Source organism: Dendropsophus ebraccatus, chromosome 13 (genome assembly GCF_027789765.1).
Source record: "Dendropsophus ebraccatus isolate aDenEbr1 chromosome 13, aDenEbr1.pat, whole genome shotgun sequence".
NCBI classification, from domain to species: domain Eukaryota; kingdom Metazoa; phylum Chordata; class Amphibia; order Anura; family Hylidae; genus Dendropsophus; species Dendropsophus ebraccatus.
Window position 1 is genome coordinate 39932282 of NC_091466.1, and position 21709 is coordinate 39953990.

A 21709-nucleotide genomic window follows, 5' to 3' on the forward strand; every position below is an offset into this window, starting at 1 on the left:
TTATTTCTATGACAAACTGCAGATTCTAGAAGGATCCACACTAAAAATAAAAAAAAATGACTGGAGCTAATTAAAGGAGAAGTCCAGTGAAAATTTTTATTAAAGTATTGTATTGCCCCCCAAAAGTTATACAAATCCCCAATATACACTTTTTACTGGAAATGCACATAAAAAGCTTTTTTTCCTGCACTAACTACTGCATCAATGCTTCACTTCCTGGATAACATGGTGATGTCACGACCCGACTCCCAGAGCTGTGCGGGCTGTGGCTGCTGGAGAGGATGATGGCAGAGGGATGCTCAGTGTCCCTCCAGTGCCCTGTGTCCCTCAGTATCCCTCTGCCATCATCCTCTCCAGCAGCCACATCCCCCACAGCTCTGGGAGTTGGGTCGTGACATCACCATGTTATCCAGGAAGTGAAGCCTTGATGCAGTAGTAAGTGCAGTGAAAAATGCACTTCATAAGCATTTCCCGTAATAAGTGTATATTGGGGATTTGTATAACTTTTGGGGGGCAATAAAATACTTTAATAAAATTTTTTGCCGGAATTCTCCTTTAACTCATATTTAGAACTAATGGCCTACCAACCCTGCTGTCATAGAAGGACCCATCAAATCTGTCTCTACTCACACAACTGTGTCCAAAAATGCCACAATGACAATTGATGGCCCAGAAGAAAGGAACTCCACCCAGCTTCCTCACACTTAAAAAGGCAGTGTCAATTTGAAGAAGAAAAAACGAACAAAAAAAAGTTTGACATGTCAGAAGCAAAACGTTTGAATGGGTCAAGATCTAGGTACATACCAAGTGTGTTCTCTCCCCAGCTCTGTGCATGTGACCAAGACGAACTCCTGAGTCTTGTGTCGCATGCACATAGCACGGGGACAGAACAATTCCTCGTGGTTGTCGTAATCTTGAATATAAGGGTTTTTGTAGTTTTGCAACTAGTGGAGTCACGGGTTAAAAAAAACACCATTATAATTATTTTTCCTCTAAATTGAACACATGCTGGACAAAGGCGGTCAGGGCATGATGGCAGTTGCAGTTTTGCAACAGCTAGGGAGCCACAAGTTGGGGAACACTGCTCTGTGGTGCTACATGGTCAATGAAACAACACCTCCCAGCATGCACTACCACCATTCTGCTGAACCAGACACAGATCACCATAGGATGGAAATAATGACTTGAGACTTATCAGAGGACTGCATCAAGGCAGGAAATAAATGATCTATAAATCACTACATTTCCCAGAATACTATGCAGCGGTCAAACATATTTCCGGAACCTATATATAATTTATAGTCATTTGTGGGGAATTGTCACGTTTATATTATAAGGTTAAACATATATTAGATTGTTATGACATAGTCAGTGCTGGCTCATACCATGACAGGGGCCATGTACGCTACACGGAGAGCATCAGTGACTGACTAATAGAACAAATCAGTAAGTGTGCAGGTCACATGACGTGTGAACAATGGCGATGGTTGTAGAACTAATGCTGGCAACCCTGCAAGGTATATAGCTATGTCATAACCATGTGATCGATACATTCCAACAGCTGGGGCCTTACTAATCCCAAGAACAATGGGATTTTGGAGGATGGTTTTCCATAGATATTTATATCTATATATCCTAAAGCTGTCTTTTAAGAAAAGATAAGCTAAATAGTGATGGCTTTAAAGTGAATATGTCACCTCCTGACCACTTACCAAGCTGGTGGCACCACTGGATAAATATCAATTAAAGCATTCAGAACGTACCTGCGTTGCCTGTCTGTGTTTCATAAAAAAAAAACAAAAAAAAAAAAAAACAAAAAAAAAAAAAACAACTTTATTTTTCATTGGAAAAGCGTCAAAAGGGTGGAGGTGTATTAGTGCTAAGAGAACGATAGGCTCAACCTCTTTGACACTTTTTTTTTATTTTATGAAAACCAAAACCCAAGTCAAGAAAGGTGCCCTGATATTCACATACCCAAGCCAAAGTTGCTTGCATTTACTGCTGGCGATAAAGACAGGAAGACAAAACCTTAAAGGAGAAGTCCAGACGGCAGGGGGAGGGGAGAATTTGATCAGATGGATCGTGACATATCAGTGCCCGAGATCCCGGAGCCTGGCGGGGGTCCCAAGGCAGTTCCTGTGGCTCACTGCGGGCAAGGGGAGAGGCAAGTTCATACTCCTGATCAAATTCCTCTCTGCCCCTACCGGCGGCCAGATTTTAAGAACAGACAGACGTCTCCTTTAATGTCTGTTAACAGCTTTAGTGTTTTCACTTGCTCAGCCAGTTCTGCTGCAGACAAGGTTGTTTTCTTACAAGGAAGGCAACGTTCTTATCTACCATCTTAGGAAATGAAAGCTGAAATATTGCTACTTCTATCGTTCTGTTCTGTAAATGTTAAAGGGGTATTCCGGTACTGTACGGTGACAGTGGTTGGAGAGGGCTGACAATGTGACGCCTTTATATAATGGTATATCCTTGTGATAGGGAGATGGGACAGCCCCTGTAAACGTGATCTCCACAGTGAGCAGGTAGGTAAAACAGGAAGAACCTCTACCTTACAGATACTTCCTGATGGACAAAACAAATAGCGCAAGTGATAGTATCTTATGTAAACTCATGGCTGTAAAAGCAAAAGAAGCCCTGAAAACAACCTTCATAATGCAGCATTGTCTTTCTGCACAATTTTTAACAATAGGGTTTGTAGCCAGTGTGTGACTATGCTGGATATCCATGTTCTTATGGAAGGAGACTCATACTGGCACTAGCACATCCACCGCCATCTAGTCACCAGCACATCCACCTCCCTCCCTCACCAGCACATCCACCTCCACATGTCCTACAGAGTTCAATGCAGTGACCAGCACATCCACCGCCAGGCAGTCACCAGCACATTTACCGCCATGTCCTACAGAGGTCAATGCATTCACTGACACATCCTTATCCATAGACTAATAAAGACCCATGTAGTTACCAGCACCTCCATGTAGGGATGGTATGAACCCGAACTCTCAGGAATGATTCCCGATGTCTGCCCGCTCCGTGGAGAGGGTGGATACAGCGGGAGGACCGCCTGGAAAACTAAGATACAGCCATTGGCTCTATCCCAGTTTTTCAGGCGGTCCTCCCCCTGTATCCACCCGCTGCACGGAGCGGGCAGACAGCGGGAATCTGATGCCAAGCGTTCGGGTTCATATGAACCCAAACCTCGGCAGTTTCGGACCATCCCTACCTCCAAGGCATAATGGAGACCTATGCACATCCACCTCCAGATTTCTATTGAAACCCAAGTAGTCATCAATACACCCACATCCATATTCTAATGGAGTTCTATGTAGTCATCAGCAGATCCACCTCCACTATTTTTCCAGAGCTATAAATGATATGGTTGGAGCGGTCATAAGACTTTCTACCTCCCTACCTGAGGCCTATAATGAATAGAAGCTGGCACATAAGCTTCTATTATGAATGGCAGAAACCACTCAGGTTGGATGAAAAACGGACCAAGATCTGAAATTTACATTTATACCAGGATTTTACTTTCCCGTTCAGTTGGGAAAATCCACAAGACAAAGTGACACGTAGACAAGACTTGTAAACTCGATTGTCATCCTGTGTGGACTATATACAAGCAATGTAGTTCTTGTGACCGATCTGCAGCACAAAGTTTTGCTGAAGATACATTGAAGGTGTCAAATCCACAGCAGCCTTATACCTGACCTAGTAATTCATAGCAGGAAAGGGAGGGGGGGGGGGGGGGGGGTCTCCAAGAATTATTAGAATCCCATGAAATCCTGTCATAGACGGCAGTGCTTGTCTCATATAGAGATACGTCCCTGCTTATCTCGCATGGTGGGGGCACGCTTTCACTCTGGTCAAGGTTGCCATGTCCACCCCCATAGATTCCAGAGAAATCCTGACATGGTGCTGAACTTCCATCACTATCTATGACTCAGAGTATTGCTAAATCCCTCTTATTATCCACCTTATCCTCATAACATTTCCTAAGAAATAAAAAAAAAAAGTCCCCAAATCCAAACGGTATGTTATTTTTTTTTTTTTTACTATTTTTAGTATTTACATAATTTTTTTTTTTTACTTATTTATCCACTTCTACGATGGTACATTGCTTTCTGTGCATGTAAAATGCTTACCTGGGGTATGCCCTAACACGCTGTGACTTTATGAGCCCACGGCTGTCACTATTTCCCAGGCTGCCTCAGTGACTGCCTTGCTGAGGCTGACAGGGAAAGAAAGACCCCCACCCCCCCTTCAATGGTGCATAAAGGGTTAAATATCCAGAATCGGAGCCATTAACATTAGAGGGTGAATGTCAGTCACAAGAGTCCTACAACGGGTAAACGGCTCCACATCTGTCCATGGGTTGTGAGCGGTACTGTAGCTCAGTCACTTCAATGGAGCTGCAATACCAAAAACAACCACAGACAGGTGTGGCAGTACTGAACCTATAAATATAAAACCGGATGCACATAATAAAAGGCATCTATTATATGGTCTGAATCATAACTATAACCCCCCCCACACACACACACACAAAAATACCTATAGAAACAAAATGTCACTTGCAGAAAACACTGGCTGCAGACTGTGACTTCAGAGCACTTAGTTTCCATAGAAACAGGAAAAGCTAAAAAGAAAATGCTGAAACTCTACTTTGACTCGCCTTGAAGTCGCACAGTGCAAAACTACAACCCCCAATGTCCACACAGAAGCTGCAAAAATGTATTTCTTGTTTTTTTTGTTTTTTGTTTTCTTTTTATACTATTAAGGGTGTATTCACACAGGGCAGTAGTGTGTCACAATGTATAACCAACTGCCCTCATTCCAGTCATCAATCTGATATCACAGGATTTACAAAGTAAAGCTAAGACTTAGAGGGGTACTCCACTTAAGATTGAACCCTGTTCAATCCCCACCCATAATCTAAGTTTGTAATAGGTTCAATTACATGAATTGGTCCACTTGTATGCAGCACATCCTGGCTTACACCCTGAAGCTGCTGAAAATCCCCACCTCCTGGTCCACTCTGGCTCTGCTCCTCTGTCCTTCCCCTACCTTCTGAGACAGAGGTCACATGATGTCTGTCTTTTCTTTTGCCCAGGAAGATGTAAAACCTCATCTGCAACCCTGCCCACCACTGACATCACACCAATCAGTGAGCACCAGGCCAAGGTGCAGGGAAACAACATAACAGCCTCCTGAGCAGTATAGGGGGAAGTAAACAGTTTTCATCTCTCTGTATCTCTTACTAATCTAGATAGAGTGATATTTTGTTTACAGAGTGAAGCAGATTGAGTCAGCGATGGGCCGATACAAGATAGGCAGTTGGCTGTAAGGTACAATGCATGCTGGGAAGTGTAGTTTCCCAGCCTGTGCCATCTTGAATATAAAATTGCTTTTAGAAAAACCTGTAACTGGAACGGCGGCAGCTAGAAGACAGGAGATGGCTGAAAATACTCAGGGGGACTTGGAGAGTGAGACCAGCAAAGTTTGGTAACATTTCATTTTTGTAAGCTCTTGGATGGAATAATCTTTAGGGTAGCTTCACACGTAACGTATCGCTGCTTTTTTAACGCTGCGTTTTTGATGCGATTTTTACATGCCAGTTTTGATTTTCACATGAAAATCATGTGAAAATCAAAACGCGCATGTAAAAAACGCAGCAAATATGCAGCGTTAAAAATGCAGCGATACGGTACGTGTGAAGGCACCTTGAGCAATCACTAAATATTAGAAAGATTCCTTAACACTACACAGATCACTATTCAATTTCTCTGCAGCTCCATTCAAATGAATGGATTGTTCTAAAAATGTGGGACAGGACATGTCCTCCAGAGCAAGAGACACTCATTACAGATGCTCTAAGGGGTTAAAAGGGGTTCTCTGGACACATTTTTATATTCAGTAGTGCTTGTAGAAGGGGGGAAACTAAATCCTAGTACTCATCTGCCACAGATCTCCCTATGCTACCAGTCCCTGCTACTTAGTGCTCCATCCCAACATGTAGGAATGCCTACCTAGACAATCCGTGGCTGAGGAAGGTCACTACTGTGGCCTGTGATTGGGTGAGCCAGGACAAAAAGCAGGAACTGCTCCTTTCCCAGTGATGCAACATGTGTCTCTCCCTGAATGTCAATCCAATCTGACTCCTTCAAACATGTCAACAGTTATTACAAGTGACAGTAACTCTTTAAATAGTTGCCCAGGATTCATGGTTACTTCCTTAAAAAAAAAAAAAAAAAAAAAAAAGAGTACTACACCCTTCTGCAGGTTGTATCTGTAGTATTGCAGCTCAGGGCTATTTACTTTGAATGAGCTGAGCAGCAATACCATACCACACACAGACATGGACAGGTGTTGTGCTGTTTCCTGGAAGCCATGATTTCCTATTTCTTAAAAAAAAAAAAAAAATATGTCACCTTACCAGTGAAATTTATAATCAGTTAGAGGGGAATGATTGGGTGCCCCATCCACACAACCCTAGTCAATTGAATGATGGTTATACCATGAGCGCTTGTGCGTGTTTTAGGGTCCATTTCCACATAAAGATTATCTGACAGATTATCTCCTTAAGATTCGAAGCCAAAGCCAGGAATGGATTTAAAAAGAGGAGAAATCTCAGTTTTTCCTTTATGACCAGATCTCTGTTTATAGTCATAGTTTCTGGCTTTGGCTTCAAATCTTTGGCTTTAAATCTGTCAGATTATCTTTCCGTGTAAATGGGCCCTTACTCGCCAATCCGTTTTTTTTTTTCTTCAAAAAACGGATGCAACTGTGTGCATCTGTTTTGATCCATTTTTCCATAAGGGTACAAACACACACACCGTATACGCAGCGTATTTACTGCTGCGATACGCAGCAGATACGCAGCAGATTAGATCTAAATAACTGAACACAGCATCAAATCTGCTGCGTATACAGTGTGTGTGTTTGTACCCTTAAAAAAAAAATTGATCAAAACGGATCTGTTTTTGTAGCGTACACAAAAACGTGGTCGACCATTTTGATCCTTGAACCCAGCCTAAGTGAATAGAAGAGCGCACATGTGCAACCAAGACTCCCACAAAAACAAGTGACTTATCATTGGTGGCCAGTATGCTGGGACCCCAACTGATACTTACCCCTATCCTGTAGATAGGCGATATGTTTTAATCCTGGGATAACCTCAGGTAACACCTATCCTGCTATGTTGCTCCTAATGGAGGCGGTCTATATACATGCCACGTGCCTCAGTTAGTAATGGAGGCGGTCTATATACATGACACCAGCCTCAGTAAGTAATGGAGGCGGACTATATACATGACACCAGCCTCAGTAAGTAATGGAGGCGGTCTATATACAAGACACCTGTCTCAGTCAGTAATGGAGGCGGACTATATACATGCCACCTGCCTCAGTTAGTAATGGAGGCGGTCTATATACATGCCACCTGCCTCAGTTAGTAATGGAGGCGGTCTATATACATGCCACCTGCCTCAGTTAGTAATGGAGGCGGTCTATATACATGACACGTGCCTCAGTTAGTAATGGAGGCGGTCTATATACATGACACCAGCCTCAGTTAGTAATGGAGGCGGTCTATATACATGCCACGTGCCTCAGTTAGTAATGGAGGCGGTCTATATACATGACACGTGCCTCAGTTAGTAATGGAGGCGGTCTATATACATGACACCAGCCTCAGTAAGTAATGCAGGCAGTCTATATACATGCCACCTGCCTCAGTTAGTAATGGAGGCGGTCTATATACATGCCACCTGCCTCAGTTAGTAATGGAGGCGGTCTATATACATGCCACCTGCCTCAGTTAGTAATGGAGGCGGTCTATATACATGCCACCTGCCTCAGTTAGTAATGGAGGCGGTCTATATACATGCCACCTGCCTCAGTTAGTAATGGAGGCGGTCTATATACATGACATCTGTCTCAGTCAGTAATGTAGGCAGTCTATATATGCAACACCCATAAAGACTTTAGTCAGCAGATGACAGAGAGGCCAGAAGAGACATCAGCGATGGACAGTTTACATCCCTCGTGTTATTAATCACCGGCACGGCACGGAGGAGATGTAATTGTGTCAATAACCATGGCCTTTAATGTGGATGTAAAACAATCAGAATGCAATTCTCCTGGTGACTAACTGGCCTGACACTTCACTGGCATCACCCTCCCAGGAGCTCAGCGGGTGACGTGTTATGGGTGGAATGTCAGCACGTTTTATTAGGGCTGGTGTTAAACATGACGGGCGAGGTTACCGCTGGTGCTGTACAAGCGTGCCACAACAAGGTGTCCAACTATAGAAAAACCCTCAGACTGGATAAACCATCTTCAGTTTTTTTTTCTTTTATTGTTTTCACCATTTCTTTTTTGGTTCAGTTTTTACAGCATTAACCAAGCAGCATAGTCTGCACCATTCATTTTGGGGATGATTACATTTACGTTGTGGGATCCCATTCAAGTCAATACCAGACATATATAGTTTATGGGGGGGGGGGTTAATGACCTCTTTACTTGGTGACATTTTTACATAACTGGATCTGTGTGTGAACTTGTTTGACCCAGAAAACGCTTTCCACATGAATGCTGCTCCTGCTGCAGAAATCTATAATCTGTTGTTACCCATGAGGGATCCCTCCAATAAATGGGGAATTGCATGCCATCCTATTGAAATAAACCAGCACAGTGAAGTCGTGATCCATTGTGACCAACCAGTTTGCTTCTGAAAGCTGGAATCTCACAGGCTGCTATGAGCAACTGTTCCACTCTTCCTCTGTATGAATATTGATAACTTCCCCTTAAAGTGATACTTTCATCCCTTTACTGCATGAGCAGTTCTCGGCACTATCCACAAGTTTAGATGCTGCATTCAATATATACATGTATAACACTTGTCAGTGTCTTCGACTAGGCAGGGCTTTATGACAGTCGGGCCCTCTCCCCAGCCAGGGGATAGAGCCCAAGTGCCGTTAAAGGAAACCTGTCACAGTGAAGATGCAGTCCAATCTGCAGGCAGCATGTGATAGCACAGAGGGAGCTGAGCAGACTGATATATAGTTTTGTGGGGAAAGTTTCAAGAGAACTTGTTATTTAGTCATGTAGATCTCTCCTCATTCTGAGCTAAGTAGTCATGTGGGCGGTCCTACCCAGTGACTGTGTATGGGTGTGCATGTATGAAGGGCTGTCTATCACTGGGTAGGACCACCCATGACTACTTAACCCAGAATGAGCAGAGATTTACATGAAAAAACAAGAAATAATCCAGGAACAATTCCTAAAAAACTAAATAATCAGCCCGCTAAGCTTCATCTGCTGTATGCTATGATGTCCACAGGCTGGACTTCATTTTCAATGTGATAGGTTCCCTTTAAGCCCTGCCTAGTTGACACTGTTAACCAATGAAATTGAGTATGAGGGGTGACAGTATCACTTTAAAGAGGATGTACCACCAGGTACATCCTCTTTAATCTGAACCGACGGATCGAACGGCGCAGTCACGGGGAAGCCGGTACTGCGGTCCGTTTTTCGGACCGCGGCCCAGTTCCCATGCACGGCGCCGTTCTATGCACCGGAACCGGCTTGTGCTCAAGCACTGGAGGTCGGCCGGCCCGTCCCCAGTGGGAGGGAATTCCCTCCCCTCTATGACGCGGCTCCATTAAAATAAATGGATCCGCGTCATGAATGGAGCAGCTTCAGCACCGGCCGGTTCCGGTGTATAGAACGGCGCCGTGCACGGGAACCAGGCTGCGGACCGCGGCACCGGCTTCCCCGTGACGGCGCCGTTCGATCCGTCGGTTCAGATTAAAGAGGATCCTCTTTAAAGTGAATGTACCACTATGCACATTGCTTTGAGTTTTTAACATGCACAGAATGCTGATGCTGCTGTCCTTTTTTGAACTGCCGCCTGGTTCCCGCACATGGCGCCAGTCTATTCTTGAGTACCGGACAGGCATGAAGCATTGAAGGCGGGCTCGCGGGCCCCTAGTTTGACGAAATCCCCACCACTCTATGACGCAGCTCTATTAAAATCAGCCGCGTCACAGAGGGGAGGGGTGCACGTTCATCAAAACGCAGCATCGGCATCCCCACACCAGCGCCATTCTGTTCATGTAAAACACACAAATTGATATATCTAGTGGTACGTTGTTTTGAAGTGTTCACTCTTTGCACTAGTTTCCCACTAGCCAAGATAAAGATCCTAAACAAAGAACCCTATCTAACCCAATTCCAAAATTCCCTAACAGGGTATATGAAAATGGGTTCTCTAAACAAGACAACCCCTCTAAGACTCCAATCACATCTGTGTCCACTGCTGGTATATGGAGCTGCCTGGTGGGGTATTCCTATAGTGTGTCCCTGTGAAGGTGGGAACACCAGTGGAGGAATCCGGCAGCGGCTTAAGCCTCTCTGCCCACTGAAAACAGGGCCGTGATAAGAGTGCATGTGTACGGGGGGAATGGGAAGAACTAGGGTTTAGTCACTGGCTATTGAATTATTGGTCGATATCTATCAGTTAAAAGTAAAATGCTAAATATATAGATTATTCCTGTTCCCTGGGGCCTAAAAGTAATTATGGAATGTCTTCAGACCTTATGGGAGAAGACAAACGGAGGGAGGGAGATCATGTTGCATGATATAAATGTATATACAGTCTATCTATACCGTATTGGTAATATGACTCCTTTAATATGGCATTTGATAATCCAGGATGTCAAATAATCAAGTAAAGAACTATATAATAATCTAGAGCAGTGTACCCCAACCCGTGACCCTCCATCCAGTGCATAACTACAACTCCCATCATACCCTGACAGCCAAAAGGAGCTGAAAACTGCACCACAATACGGCAGAAAATCTTGTGAATTAACCTGTAGTATATTTCAGCTATTTATTTATGTTGATGAAATCCACAGTGATTTACAGACAAGTAAACGCAGCCACAGAGCAGATTTTTATAACAATCCATGTATTTACAATAATCTATAACTCGCCAGTCCCCAATAACGCTAGGACGGGCTGGGGTAAAAGAGAGCGACAGACGGGACAAGAAAGCTCAGTGACTGAATGGGGCAAAGTGTGACCAATGAATAGGGCAAAACAGAGCAACAGGTGGATCAGAACAGAGCAATGGGGGAGGGGAAAGAGAGGAATAGATTGGAAAAAAAATATTGATAAAGATGGCTAGATTGATAGATAACTGACGTTAGTTACTATGAAGTACGCCATCTTGGACGCAACTCAAAAAAAATGTAAAGACACTTGAGTTTCCTCTATCCACAGCATATACGGTACATCCGGTATATACCGTATTGACGTCTATACACACTGATCACTGCAGCAGTGTAATTCCCACAGAGATCCACGGGATCACCACCTGCTAGAACAGCCCATGGACCACAATGACAACCATCAGCAGATTTTCACCTAACCCCTAAGTGACCGTTTATTGGACAAACCAGTCCAGCTACACGTCACATGGGAAACCTATGGCCACCACCGCGGCCGCCTACAAGATGCCAAGGCCTGGGCGCCCATAGACATGTCACACTGAGCAGACACCAGGTCCCTGTAGTGACCACCATCACATATCACTGCCAGAGCCATGGCTGAATGACAGCAAAAGCCTCCCATCCTCCAATCTATGGCAGCTGGACACTGCAGTGCCCTTCATAGAGAAATCACTGCAATGGCTGTCACTGTGTACAGGCAGATGACAGAGAGATGCTGGGCTCCATATTCCAGGCTCATCCATTGCAGGGCGGACATCTGCCCCCCATGTAGAGCATGCATAGGAGCCATCAGACGTGTATACACATTGCAGCCAGTGCACTCCCCTGCCATGTCTATAGCTGCTGCATACACATATATACATCGCTGGGGCCAGCCTGGTCTCTTACCGGCATCATGTTTGCAGCCAGCGCCGGGTCCTGCCGCCGATGACAGCCGGGGGAGCCCGAAGTGTGGGCTGTATCCCCCGCTCCCCCGCACTCAGCTCCAGGGATCAGGCTGGGAAATCCAGGCACGAAATGGCTGCGGATCCGCAGGGCAGGCCTCTCCTCCTCCCGTTGCTGCTGCTGATGCTTCCTCCTCCTCCTCCTCCCTCCCTTCCTTCCTTCCTGGCGGTGGTGGGGGGATAGGTAGGGACACAGGTTGGGAAGCAGAGGGATGCGGCGGCGGTGCTGGGAGGAGGAGAGAGGGGAGAGGAGGGGATAGGGAGATGCGGGCAGGAGGGCGGGGCTCAGGTGGCAGCGAGAGGGGCGCCGGGAGATGATGGACAGCTCGGCGTATGATTGACAGCTCTGGCCGTGATTGGCAGCAGGGCAGTCAGGCGGGTTTTTCCTCAGTCCGCAGTGACGTCAGCAGATGGGAATGTGAGGAATGAAGCGGAGCCGGGCGGCACGGGGAAGCAGGCTCCGCCCCGCGGGCTCAGGTGTATGATGGCTGCGGACGGGGACGTGACTCAGGACGTGCGCTGTCTGCGGGGCCGCAGCAGGAAGGAGAGGGTTAACCCATACTGCCTGCTGCGGGGACGTCTGCCGCCTCACAGACAGCCGGTCACGTGTCTGACACCCCAGAATATGGCTGAGACGTCAGCCTGCCTATGGGAGGTAGATCTATGTCTGCCACAGTCCTGGGCGGCCGTCATCATGTGACAATGAGCTGTGTATCCACCGTTATGGAACTAAGGCGTGTATGTGTGTGTACAGAGTGGCATATAATACACAGATATACCATAGACATGCTTTGCCATATATATATATATATATATATATATATATATATATATACATCTAGCCACATATATACATACACTGACACAGTACTTACATCATCTAGGCACATATATACATACATACACTGACACAGTACTTACATCTAGGCACATATATACATACACTGACACAGTACTTACATCTAGACACATATATACATACACTGACACAGTAGTTACATCTAGGCACATATATACATACACTGACACAGTACTTACATCTAGGCACATATATACATACACTGACACAGTACTTACATCTAGACACATATATACATACATACACTGACACAGTACTTACATCTAGGCACATATATACATACACTGACACAGTACTTACATCTAGGCACATATATACATACATACACTGACACAGTACTTACATCTAGGCACATATATACATACACTGACACAGTACTTACATCTAGGCACATATATACATACATACACTGACACAGTACTTACATCTAGGCACATATATACATACACTGACACAGTACTTACATCTAGGCACATATATACATACACTGACACAGTAATTACATCTAGACACATATATACATACACTGACACAGTACTTACATCTAGGCACATATATACATACACTGACACAGTACTTACATCTAGACACATATATACATACACTGACACAGTACTTACATCTAGACACATATATACATACACTGACACAGTAGTTACATCTAGGCACATATATACATACACTGACACAGTACTTACATCTAGGCACATATATACATACACTGACACAGTACTTACATCTAGACACATATATACATACATACACTGACACAGTACTTACATCTAGGCACATATATACATACACTGACACAGTACTTACATCTAGGCACATATATACATACATACACTGACACAGTACTTACATCTAGGCACATATATACATACACTGACACAGTACTTACATCTAGGCACATATATACATACACTGACACAGTAATTACATCTAGACACATATATACATACACTGACACAGTACTTACATCTAGGCACATATATACATACACTGACACAGTACTTACATCTAGGCACATATATACATACACTGACACAGTACTTACATCTAGGCACATATATACATACATACACTGACACAGTACTTACATCTAGGCACATATATACATACACTGACAGTACTTACATCTAGACACATATATACATACACTGACACAGTACTTACAGCTAGGCACATATATACATACACTGACACAGTACTTACATCTAGACACATATATACATACACTGACACAGTACTTTACTTACATCTAGACACATATATACATACACTGACACAGTACTTACATCTAGGCACATATATGCATACACTGACACAGTACTTACATCTAGGCACATATATGCATACACTGACACAGTACTTACATCTAGACACATATATACATACACTGACACAGTACTTACATCTAGACACATATATACACATACACTGACACAGTACTTACATCTAGACACATATATACATACACTGGCACAGTACTTACATCTAGACACATATATACATACAGGGCCGGTTTTAGACTAAATGTGGCCCTGGGCAAAGTTGAAGCTGGGGCCCAAAATGCTGAAATATTGTAGCAACATTGTAAGGACCCCATACATTTTACACTTTTGTTGGTGGTGGTACCTGCTGCTCGTGGTGGGTTCGGCCATCAGTGTAAGGTGTATGGGGCTCTCTGGACAGTCTTCTGACAGATATCAGTGGACATAGGGGGTCGGGCTTGATGGAAAATCGACTCCCAACCTCTTTGTTCTCAGAGACACAAGCTGCCATCAGATCTGTGTGGCTATGGCTTACCCCTTCCATAGAGAACATAGGAACACTCAGCTGTGCCAAACATTCCTGTGTATGGGGAGGACGGGGCCGGATGATATATATATATCATTAGTGATGTGTGTGTAGCCCTTGCTGTATATAGTGAACAATAAAGATATATACTACCTGATCACGTTCCCCGGTGTCCTCAGGCCTCGTCTGTGGGAACTCCCAGTCAGCGCAGCTGCAGCTCTCACTTCTGATCCCGTCTCTGAAGTGATAGGCCGTTCAGCCAGTCACTGGCTGTAACAAACAGACAAAGGCTGAGGACACCGGGGAACGTGATCAGGTAACAGCTATTTTATATGCACAGTCATCAGCCAATGATTTTTACACTTGCCAAAAGACATCGATCAGTTGATGACTGTCGTCTTCATTACACAGAGCGATATCGTCCTGATTCGGACAATTTTCGCTCCGTCTATTAGGGCCCTTAGTCACATTGAGTCAATTTAGAAGGTTACATGTCTGGACTGCCGCTACAGGCCGGGACTGCCGCTAGTGGTGTAAACACAAAATCTATTTATATGCATTGTTTTAAAAAATAAAATAAATAATCACTATATCAGGACCAAATATTACCTCCATACCGTTATTGAAGAAAACACACTATGTATAGGCCAATATTACCACCAGTACTGAGGTGGGTGGGGCCAGTGCTGCTAACACATGTAATGTACTGAACTGGTTTACTTTAGATATGGTCCAAGATAAATTAAATAAACTCAATGTAACCAAAGCTCCAGGGCCTGATGGATTACACCCCAGAGTTCTTGGGGAACTCAGTTCTGTAATTTCTCTGTGGATAAATGTAAAGTTATGCACCTGGGTACAAATAACCCGCATGCATCATATGTCCTGGGGGGAGTTACCCTGGGAGAGTCACTGATGGAGAAGGATCTGGGTGTACTTGTAGATAATAGACTACAGAACAGCACACAATGTCAGTCAGCTGCTTCTAAGGCCAGCAGGATATTGTCATGCATTAAAACAGGCCTGGACTCTCGGGACAGGGATATAATATTACCGCTCTATAAAGCCTTGGTGCGTCCTCATCTGGAGTATGCTGTCCAGTTTTGGAACCCGATTCATAAAAAGGATGTTCTAGAGCTGGAGAGGGTACAAAGACGGGCAACTAAACTAATAAGGGGAATGGAACATCTTAGTTATGAGGAGAGATTAAAAGAATTACATTTGTTTAGTCTGGAGAAGAGACGTTTAAGGGGAGATATGATTAACTTATTTAAATATATAAATGGCCCCTACAAGAAATATAGGGGAAAAGATGTTCCAGGTAAAACCCCCTCAAAGGACAAGAGGGCACTGCCTCCGCCTGGAGAAAAAAAGGTTCAATCTCCGGAGGCAACAAGCCTTCTTTACCATGAGAACTGTGAATCTGTGGAACAGTCTACCCCAGGATCTGGTCACAGCAAAAACAGTAGAGGGCTTCAAAACAGGGCTAGACAGGTTCTTAGACCAAAATAATATAAATGCATATGTATAGAACCTTTCACCCCTCCCCCTTCCCTGTATCCATCCCCTCCTTGGTTGAACTTGATGGACATGTGTCTTTTTTTCAACCGTATTGACTATGTAACACTATGTATTGGCCAATATTACCACCATAGAGTAACACCATATACAGACCAGCACACACCATGACCACCACATAATGACTCTATATATACACTATATACAGACCAATATTCCTGCCATAGAGTGATAACCGCATAACGACTCTATATACACTATATACAGACCGATATTATGTGGCGGTCACTCTATGGCGGTAATAATGGTCTGTATATAGTGTATATATAGAGTCATTATGCATTATGTGGCGGTCAGTCTATGGCGGTAATGATGGTTTGTATATAATGTATATAGAGAGTAATTATGCATTATGTGGCGGTCAGTCTATGGCAGTGATATTGTTTTGTATATAGTGTATATATAGAGTCATTATGTGGTGGTCAGTCTATGGCGGTAATAACTATATACACACTACATACAGACCAATAATACCACCATAGACTTACCACTGCATAATGACACTATACACACTATATACAGAGGAGTCAGCTGTGCTGATACACACACACACACACACACTATACACACACACTATACACACACACTAACCCATCCATGAAAACACATACAAATCCAAACCATTCAGTCCATACACTATACACATGACATGTAACACACACTACATTCATCCATACAGCTACATTCATACACTCTACATATACAGTATACTTACTCCCTCTAGCAGCATGCTGGGAGTAGTGGTCCTTGTCCATGGCGGCAGCAGCAGCAGGCTCTGATCCTCTCACTGCAGCCCTCTCCTCCATCGTCCCGACTGCCACATCAGTCTCACCAGGAGGACGAGGTCACATGGTGTAGGAGGGAGGGGGTCCAGCACACACCAGGAGCCCAGCGTCCTGCAGCCTCTGTGTGACCCCTGATAGCAGCCTTCAGCTGCAGCCAGGGATTACTGCCGGGCGCTGTCTGTGCACTCCTGCCCCTGACACATAATGTAACCGGCCTGGGGGATGGGGGCCCTGGGCAATTGCCCTGTTTGCCACCCCCCCCCCGAATGCCAGCCCTGCCTGTATACATACACTGACTTAGTACTTACAAATAGACACACTAAGGCTGGGTTCACACTACGTATATTTCAGTCAGTATTGTGGTCCTCATATTGCAACCAAAACCAGGAGTGGATTAAAAACACAGAAAGGCTCTGTTCACACAATGGTGAAATTGAGTGGATGGCCGCCATTTAATGGCAAATATTTGCTGTTATTTTAAAACAACGGCTGATATATTGAATCAATGGCCGTTATTTACTGTTATATGGCGGCCATCCACTCAATTTCAACATTGTATGAACAGATCCTTTCTGTGTTTTTAATCCACTCCTGGTTTTGGTTGCAATATGAGGACCACAATACTGACTGAAATATACGTAGTGTGAACCCAGCCTTATACGGTATATACATACACTGACACATGCATACCTCCCAACTTTGAGGGACACTTGTGGGTCACTCTAGGAAAATCATAGACATTTCTATAGTTTTTAATTCAAGGATGCATTCACACCTACATGACCTGCTGCAGATTGATACATTTAGTTACACTGATATATATAGCAGATCCTGTATGTGTGGATGCATCCTTAGGTCCCAGTCACACATAAGTAACCCCATCTGTAATTGCGGATCCACAACTGCAGACAGGATTACAAATGTATTTTAGTAACTGGCCGCATTTGCAGGGACCCACTGTCATATAGGCGACATAGACCGCACAATGGCTTAAAGTGTCACTGTCACTTCACAAAACTTCTGACAAGTCATAGAGACATGGCAAATGTTTTAATAGGTCCGGGGCTGAGTGTCCACCGCGTCGGGCCATGTGAGTATGCTGAGGAGTTAAGGGGCCCCATACAGATTTTTTCTATGGGGCCCCATGAATTCTAGCTACACCCCTGCTCATATACTATATATACATACCCTGAAACTTGCACTCGTACATACATATCCTCATATACATGCTAAAATTAACTAATATTGGCTAAATGTCTATTTACTGTGCATATATATAAATGTATTTCTATAAATTTCATCTCTGTTCCTAAAACTGTGGATCCAGAAGAAGCAAAAAAAAAAAAAACCTGGTCACATGCAGCCAAATAATGCCACAGGAGTAAAATTCCTTTTTTTATAACTCTTTACTTATTGATTTTCATTAACAAAGAATTGTATAAAACAGACTGGCGTAAGAAACAATATCATCAACCATTGTAGTATATGCAAAAACATACATAAACAGCTGTACGATCTAGAGAATGAGTCTATGTCCATAATTAAGAGTGCAAATTTTCCTTATGTGGAGTTCCCCTTTAAATAAGGCCCCCACTTTCTCCTCCATAAAGTTTACTTATTTGGTCTGCAGTTATAGAAGATAGATGTGCCGATTGTAGGAAAGATGTAATACTAGCATCAACTGTCTGAGGAGTATTCAAATCATCTTTAGGCCAATTTCACACAACGTTTGTTTTGTATAAATCATGGCCTTTGTTGCAATTTGTGGTTACGTCATGGATGTCTATCAACCTCTCAAAGAAAAAAAGCATATGCACAAAAAATGGTAGCACATCACGAAAATCTTTATTATAACAATGACATAAATACAAAAATACCACATGTTTTAAGGCAGCTTTAGGGCTGCATTCAACTTCTGCAGCCACTGGTAAACAAATGCTGCACGCTCATGTTTGGACAGTTGACATGGACAGAGATGTCAGCAGAGAGCACTGTGTCAGACTCAAAAGAAAACAACATTTCCTGCAGGACATACAGTAGATGATAAGTTTGGGAAGACTTGAGATTTTTAAAGGGGAACTCTGGATAAGAAAAACTTGTTTTCTATTAAAAGTACATTAATAAAAGTTATATAGATGTGTCTATACAATGTATTACCGTATCTGTACAGTTCTGCCACACTTGTAGCTGATAGAAATCCAGGAAGTGAAAAAATATGGCCTCTGTGCGGATCCACATTGTCTCCTGCTCCCACTGCTCTCCCCCCTTAGGAGACAAATATTCCATGCCTCTGTCTCACATTGTGTGTGTTTGCTAGACACAGGCTAATGATGCAGAGGGGGGGGGGGGGGGTGGGGGGGGCAGGGCGTGATTCACCATCTCAGACTGGCCAGAAGCAGGTGTTTCATCTTCGCTGATTTTGCAAAAGTCTACAGAGAAATTAGGGCTATGTTCACACATGTTGGAGTGTCATTGCAGTACTGCAGCATCTGCACAAAAATGATGCAGTAACACAAATAGATAATGCTAAACAGCAGAGAGGATAAGAGCCGACACTGTCAATCCCACCTGCACAAAAAACAAGGCATAAACATTATATCCCATGTAAGATAATATCGGATAAAGTCCTTGTTGTGGGAATCAACTTCAAAGATAAAAGATGCTTGATCATAATATGCGCGTGGAGATGAAAAGAAAAAAAAATAAAAATATTATTTAAAAAGTTCTTTATTCCTTTATGCTTTATTCCAATATCAGCGTTACAGGTAGAGAATACAGTGTGCTGTGTGGTGTTACAGATAGAGAATACAGTGTGCTGTGTGGTGTTACAGGTAGAGAATACAGCGTGCTGTGTGGTGTTACAGGTAGAGAATACAGCACTGTATGGTGTTACAGGTAGAGAATACAGCGCACTGTGTAGTGTTACAGGTAGAGAATACAGCGTGCTGTGTGGTGTTACAGGTAGAGAATACAGCGTGCTGTGTGGTGTTACAGGTAGAGTACAGTGTGCTGTGTGGTGTTACAGGTAGAGAATACAGCACTGTGTGGTGTTACAGGTAGAGAATACAACGCACTGTGTGGTGTTACAGGTAGAGAATACAGTGTGCTGTGTGGTGTTACAGGTAGAGAATACAGTGTGCTGTGTGGTGTTACAGGTAGAGAATACAGCACTGTGTGGTGTTACAGGTAGAGAATACAGTGTGCTGTGTAGTGTTACAGGTAGAGAATACAGTGTGCTGTGTGGTGTTACAGGTAAAGAATATGCAGTGTCCCAGAACAGCCCTTCTTATGCTCATACTTGTATTATAACCAGTTCTGTTCTGGAAAGCTATGGTCCACTGCAAACTGTGTGTATTGTGCCACCCCTGCAGTATTCAGGTCTGCTATTTCATTCATTTATTGCATGTATACTCAGGTATCAGTGCCTAATGGTATTATGTCGCCTCCCAGTGTTCAAGTAAGGTACTTCTCATGTATATTTCTCTGTGTATGCCTAATGGTGTGATGATGCAATGGCTGGATGTCACGTGACTGTGCCCTGCTTCCATGGTAACACCAATGGTCATCGAGTTTTGGCTGGGGGTACCATGTGACTTCCTGTTCTACCTCAGTCTCCTGTCCCAGAGGGGATAGGGTGTGTTGCTCTGCTGTTCCTGTGCAGTCTAGTCTTGTTCTCCACCTTCAGGAGACAAGTTCAGAGTCTATTCCATAGGGAATAGGTTGTGTGTTTGTCCTCTCTCCCTGCTAAGAGAGAGGCCTGCGTGTGCTCTGCTGCTCCAGTCCACTGGCTGTGTTCCTGTCTCAAGTCTCAAGATTCTCATCTGGGTGTCGATTCTTCAGAATACAGCGCACTGTGTGGTGTTACAGGTAGAGAATACAGCGTGCTGTGTGGTGTTACAGGTAGAGAATACAGTGTGCTGTGTGGTGTTACAGGTAGAGAATACAGTGTGCTGTGTGGTGTTACAGGTAGAGAATACAGCGCTGTGTGGTGTTACAGGTAGAGAATACAGCGTGCTGTGTGGTGTTACAGGTAGAGAATACAGTGTGCTGTGTGGTGTTACAGGTAGAGAATACAGCGCTGTGTGGTGTTACAGGTAAAGAATACAGCGTGCTGTGTGGGTGTGACCACAATGAAATGATAAAGTACTGCAAATAATACAGTAACACAATGAAACTGCAATGTGTGAACACAGCCTAGATGTTCTGCAACAGCTTTGGGCGGGGAAAAGGCAGGGTGGAGGACTGTGATGGAAAAGCTGAGGGTAAGCATTGCATTCTGGAACCTGTAGTACTGAGTACATCTGCTCAACATCTGCTTTTGGAAGTTTCAAAACTGGGATAGATAGGTAAGTATTGTTATATGCTTCTGCAGAAGTTTCATTTTTTTTTTACCTCTACCCGGAGTTCTCCTTTAAATAAAAGTAAATTACAAATCTATATAACTTTCTGAAACCGTTTGATTTGAAAGAAAAGCTTTTCGCTGGATAAGCCCTTAAGGGTGCATTCACACGTACAGGATCTGCAGCAGATTTGAAGTTGCAGATTCAAAGCATATCTGCAGCTTCAAGTCTGCTCCATCAAATCTGCTGCAGATTCTGTACGTGTAAACGCACCCTTAGGCCATGCACCCTTCAGATGGCGTAAGAGACCGGCCAGTGTCAGAAAAGGTCATCCCGGCCGGTACTGCAGTACAGGCCGGGTGATCTTTACTGCTGCTGA

The 21709-nt window shown here is 43.8% G+C and overlaps 1 protein-coding gene across 1 annotated transcript in view; it reads right to left on the reverse strand.

Moving 5' to 3' along the window:
- PPP1R13B (protein phosphatase 1 regulatory subunit 13B) overlaps window positions 1–12543 on the reverse strand; it is a 74746-nt gene extending 62203 nt beyond the window's left edge. The window contains exon 1 of the mRNA XM_069951024.1: window positions 11913–12543. Within this exon, the coding sequence (XP_069807125.1) occupies window positions 11913–11921 (9 nt within the window). The 5' untranslated portion in view covers window positions 11922–12543. The remainder of the gene's footprint in view (window positions 1–11912) is intronic.
- Window positions 12544–21709: the final 9166 nt, after the last annotated feature.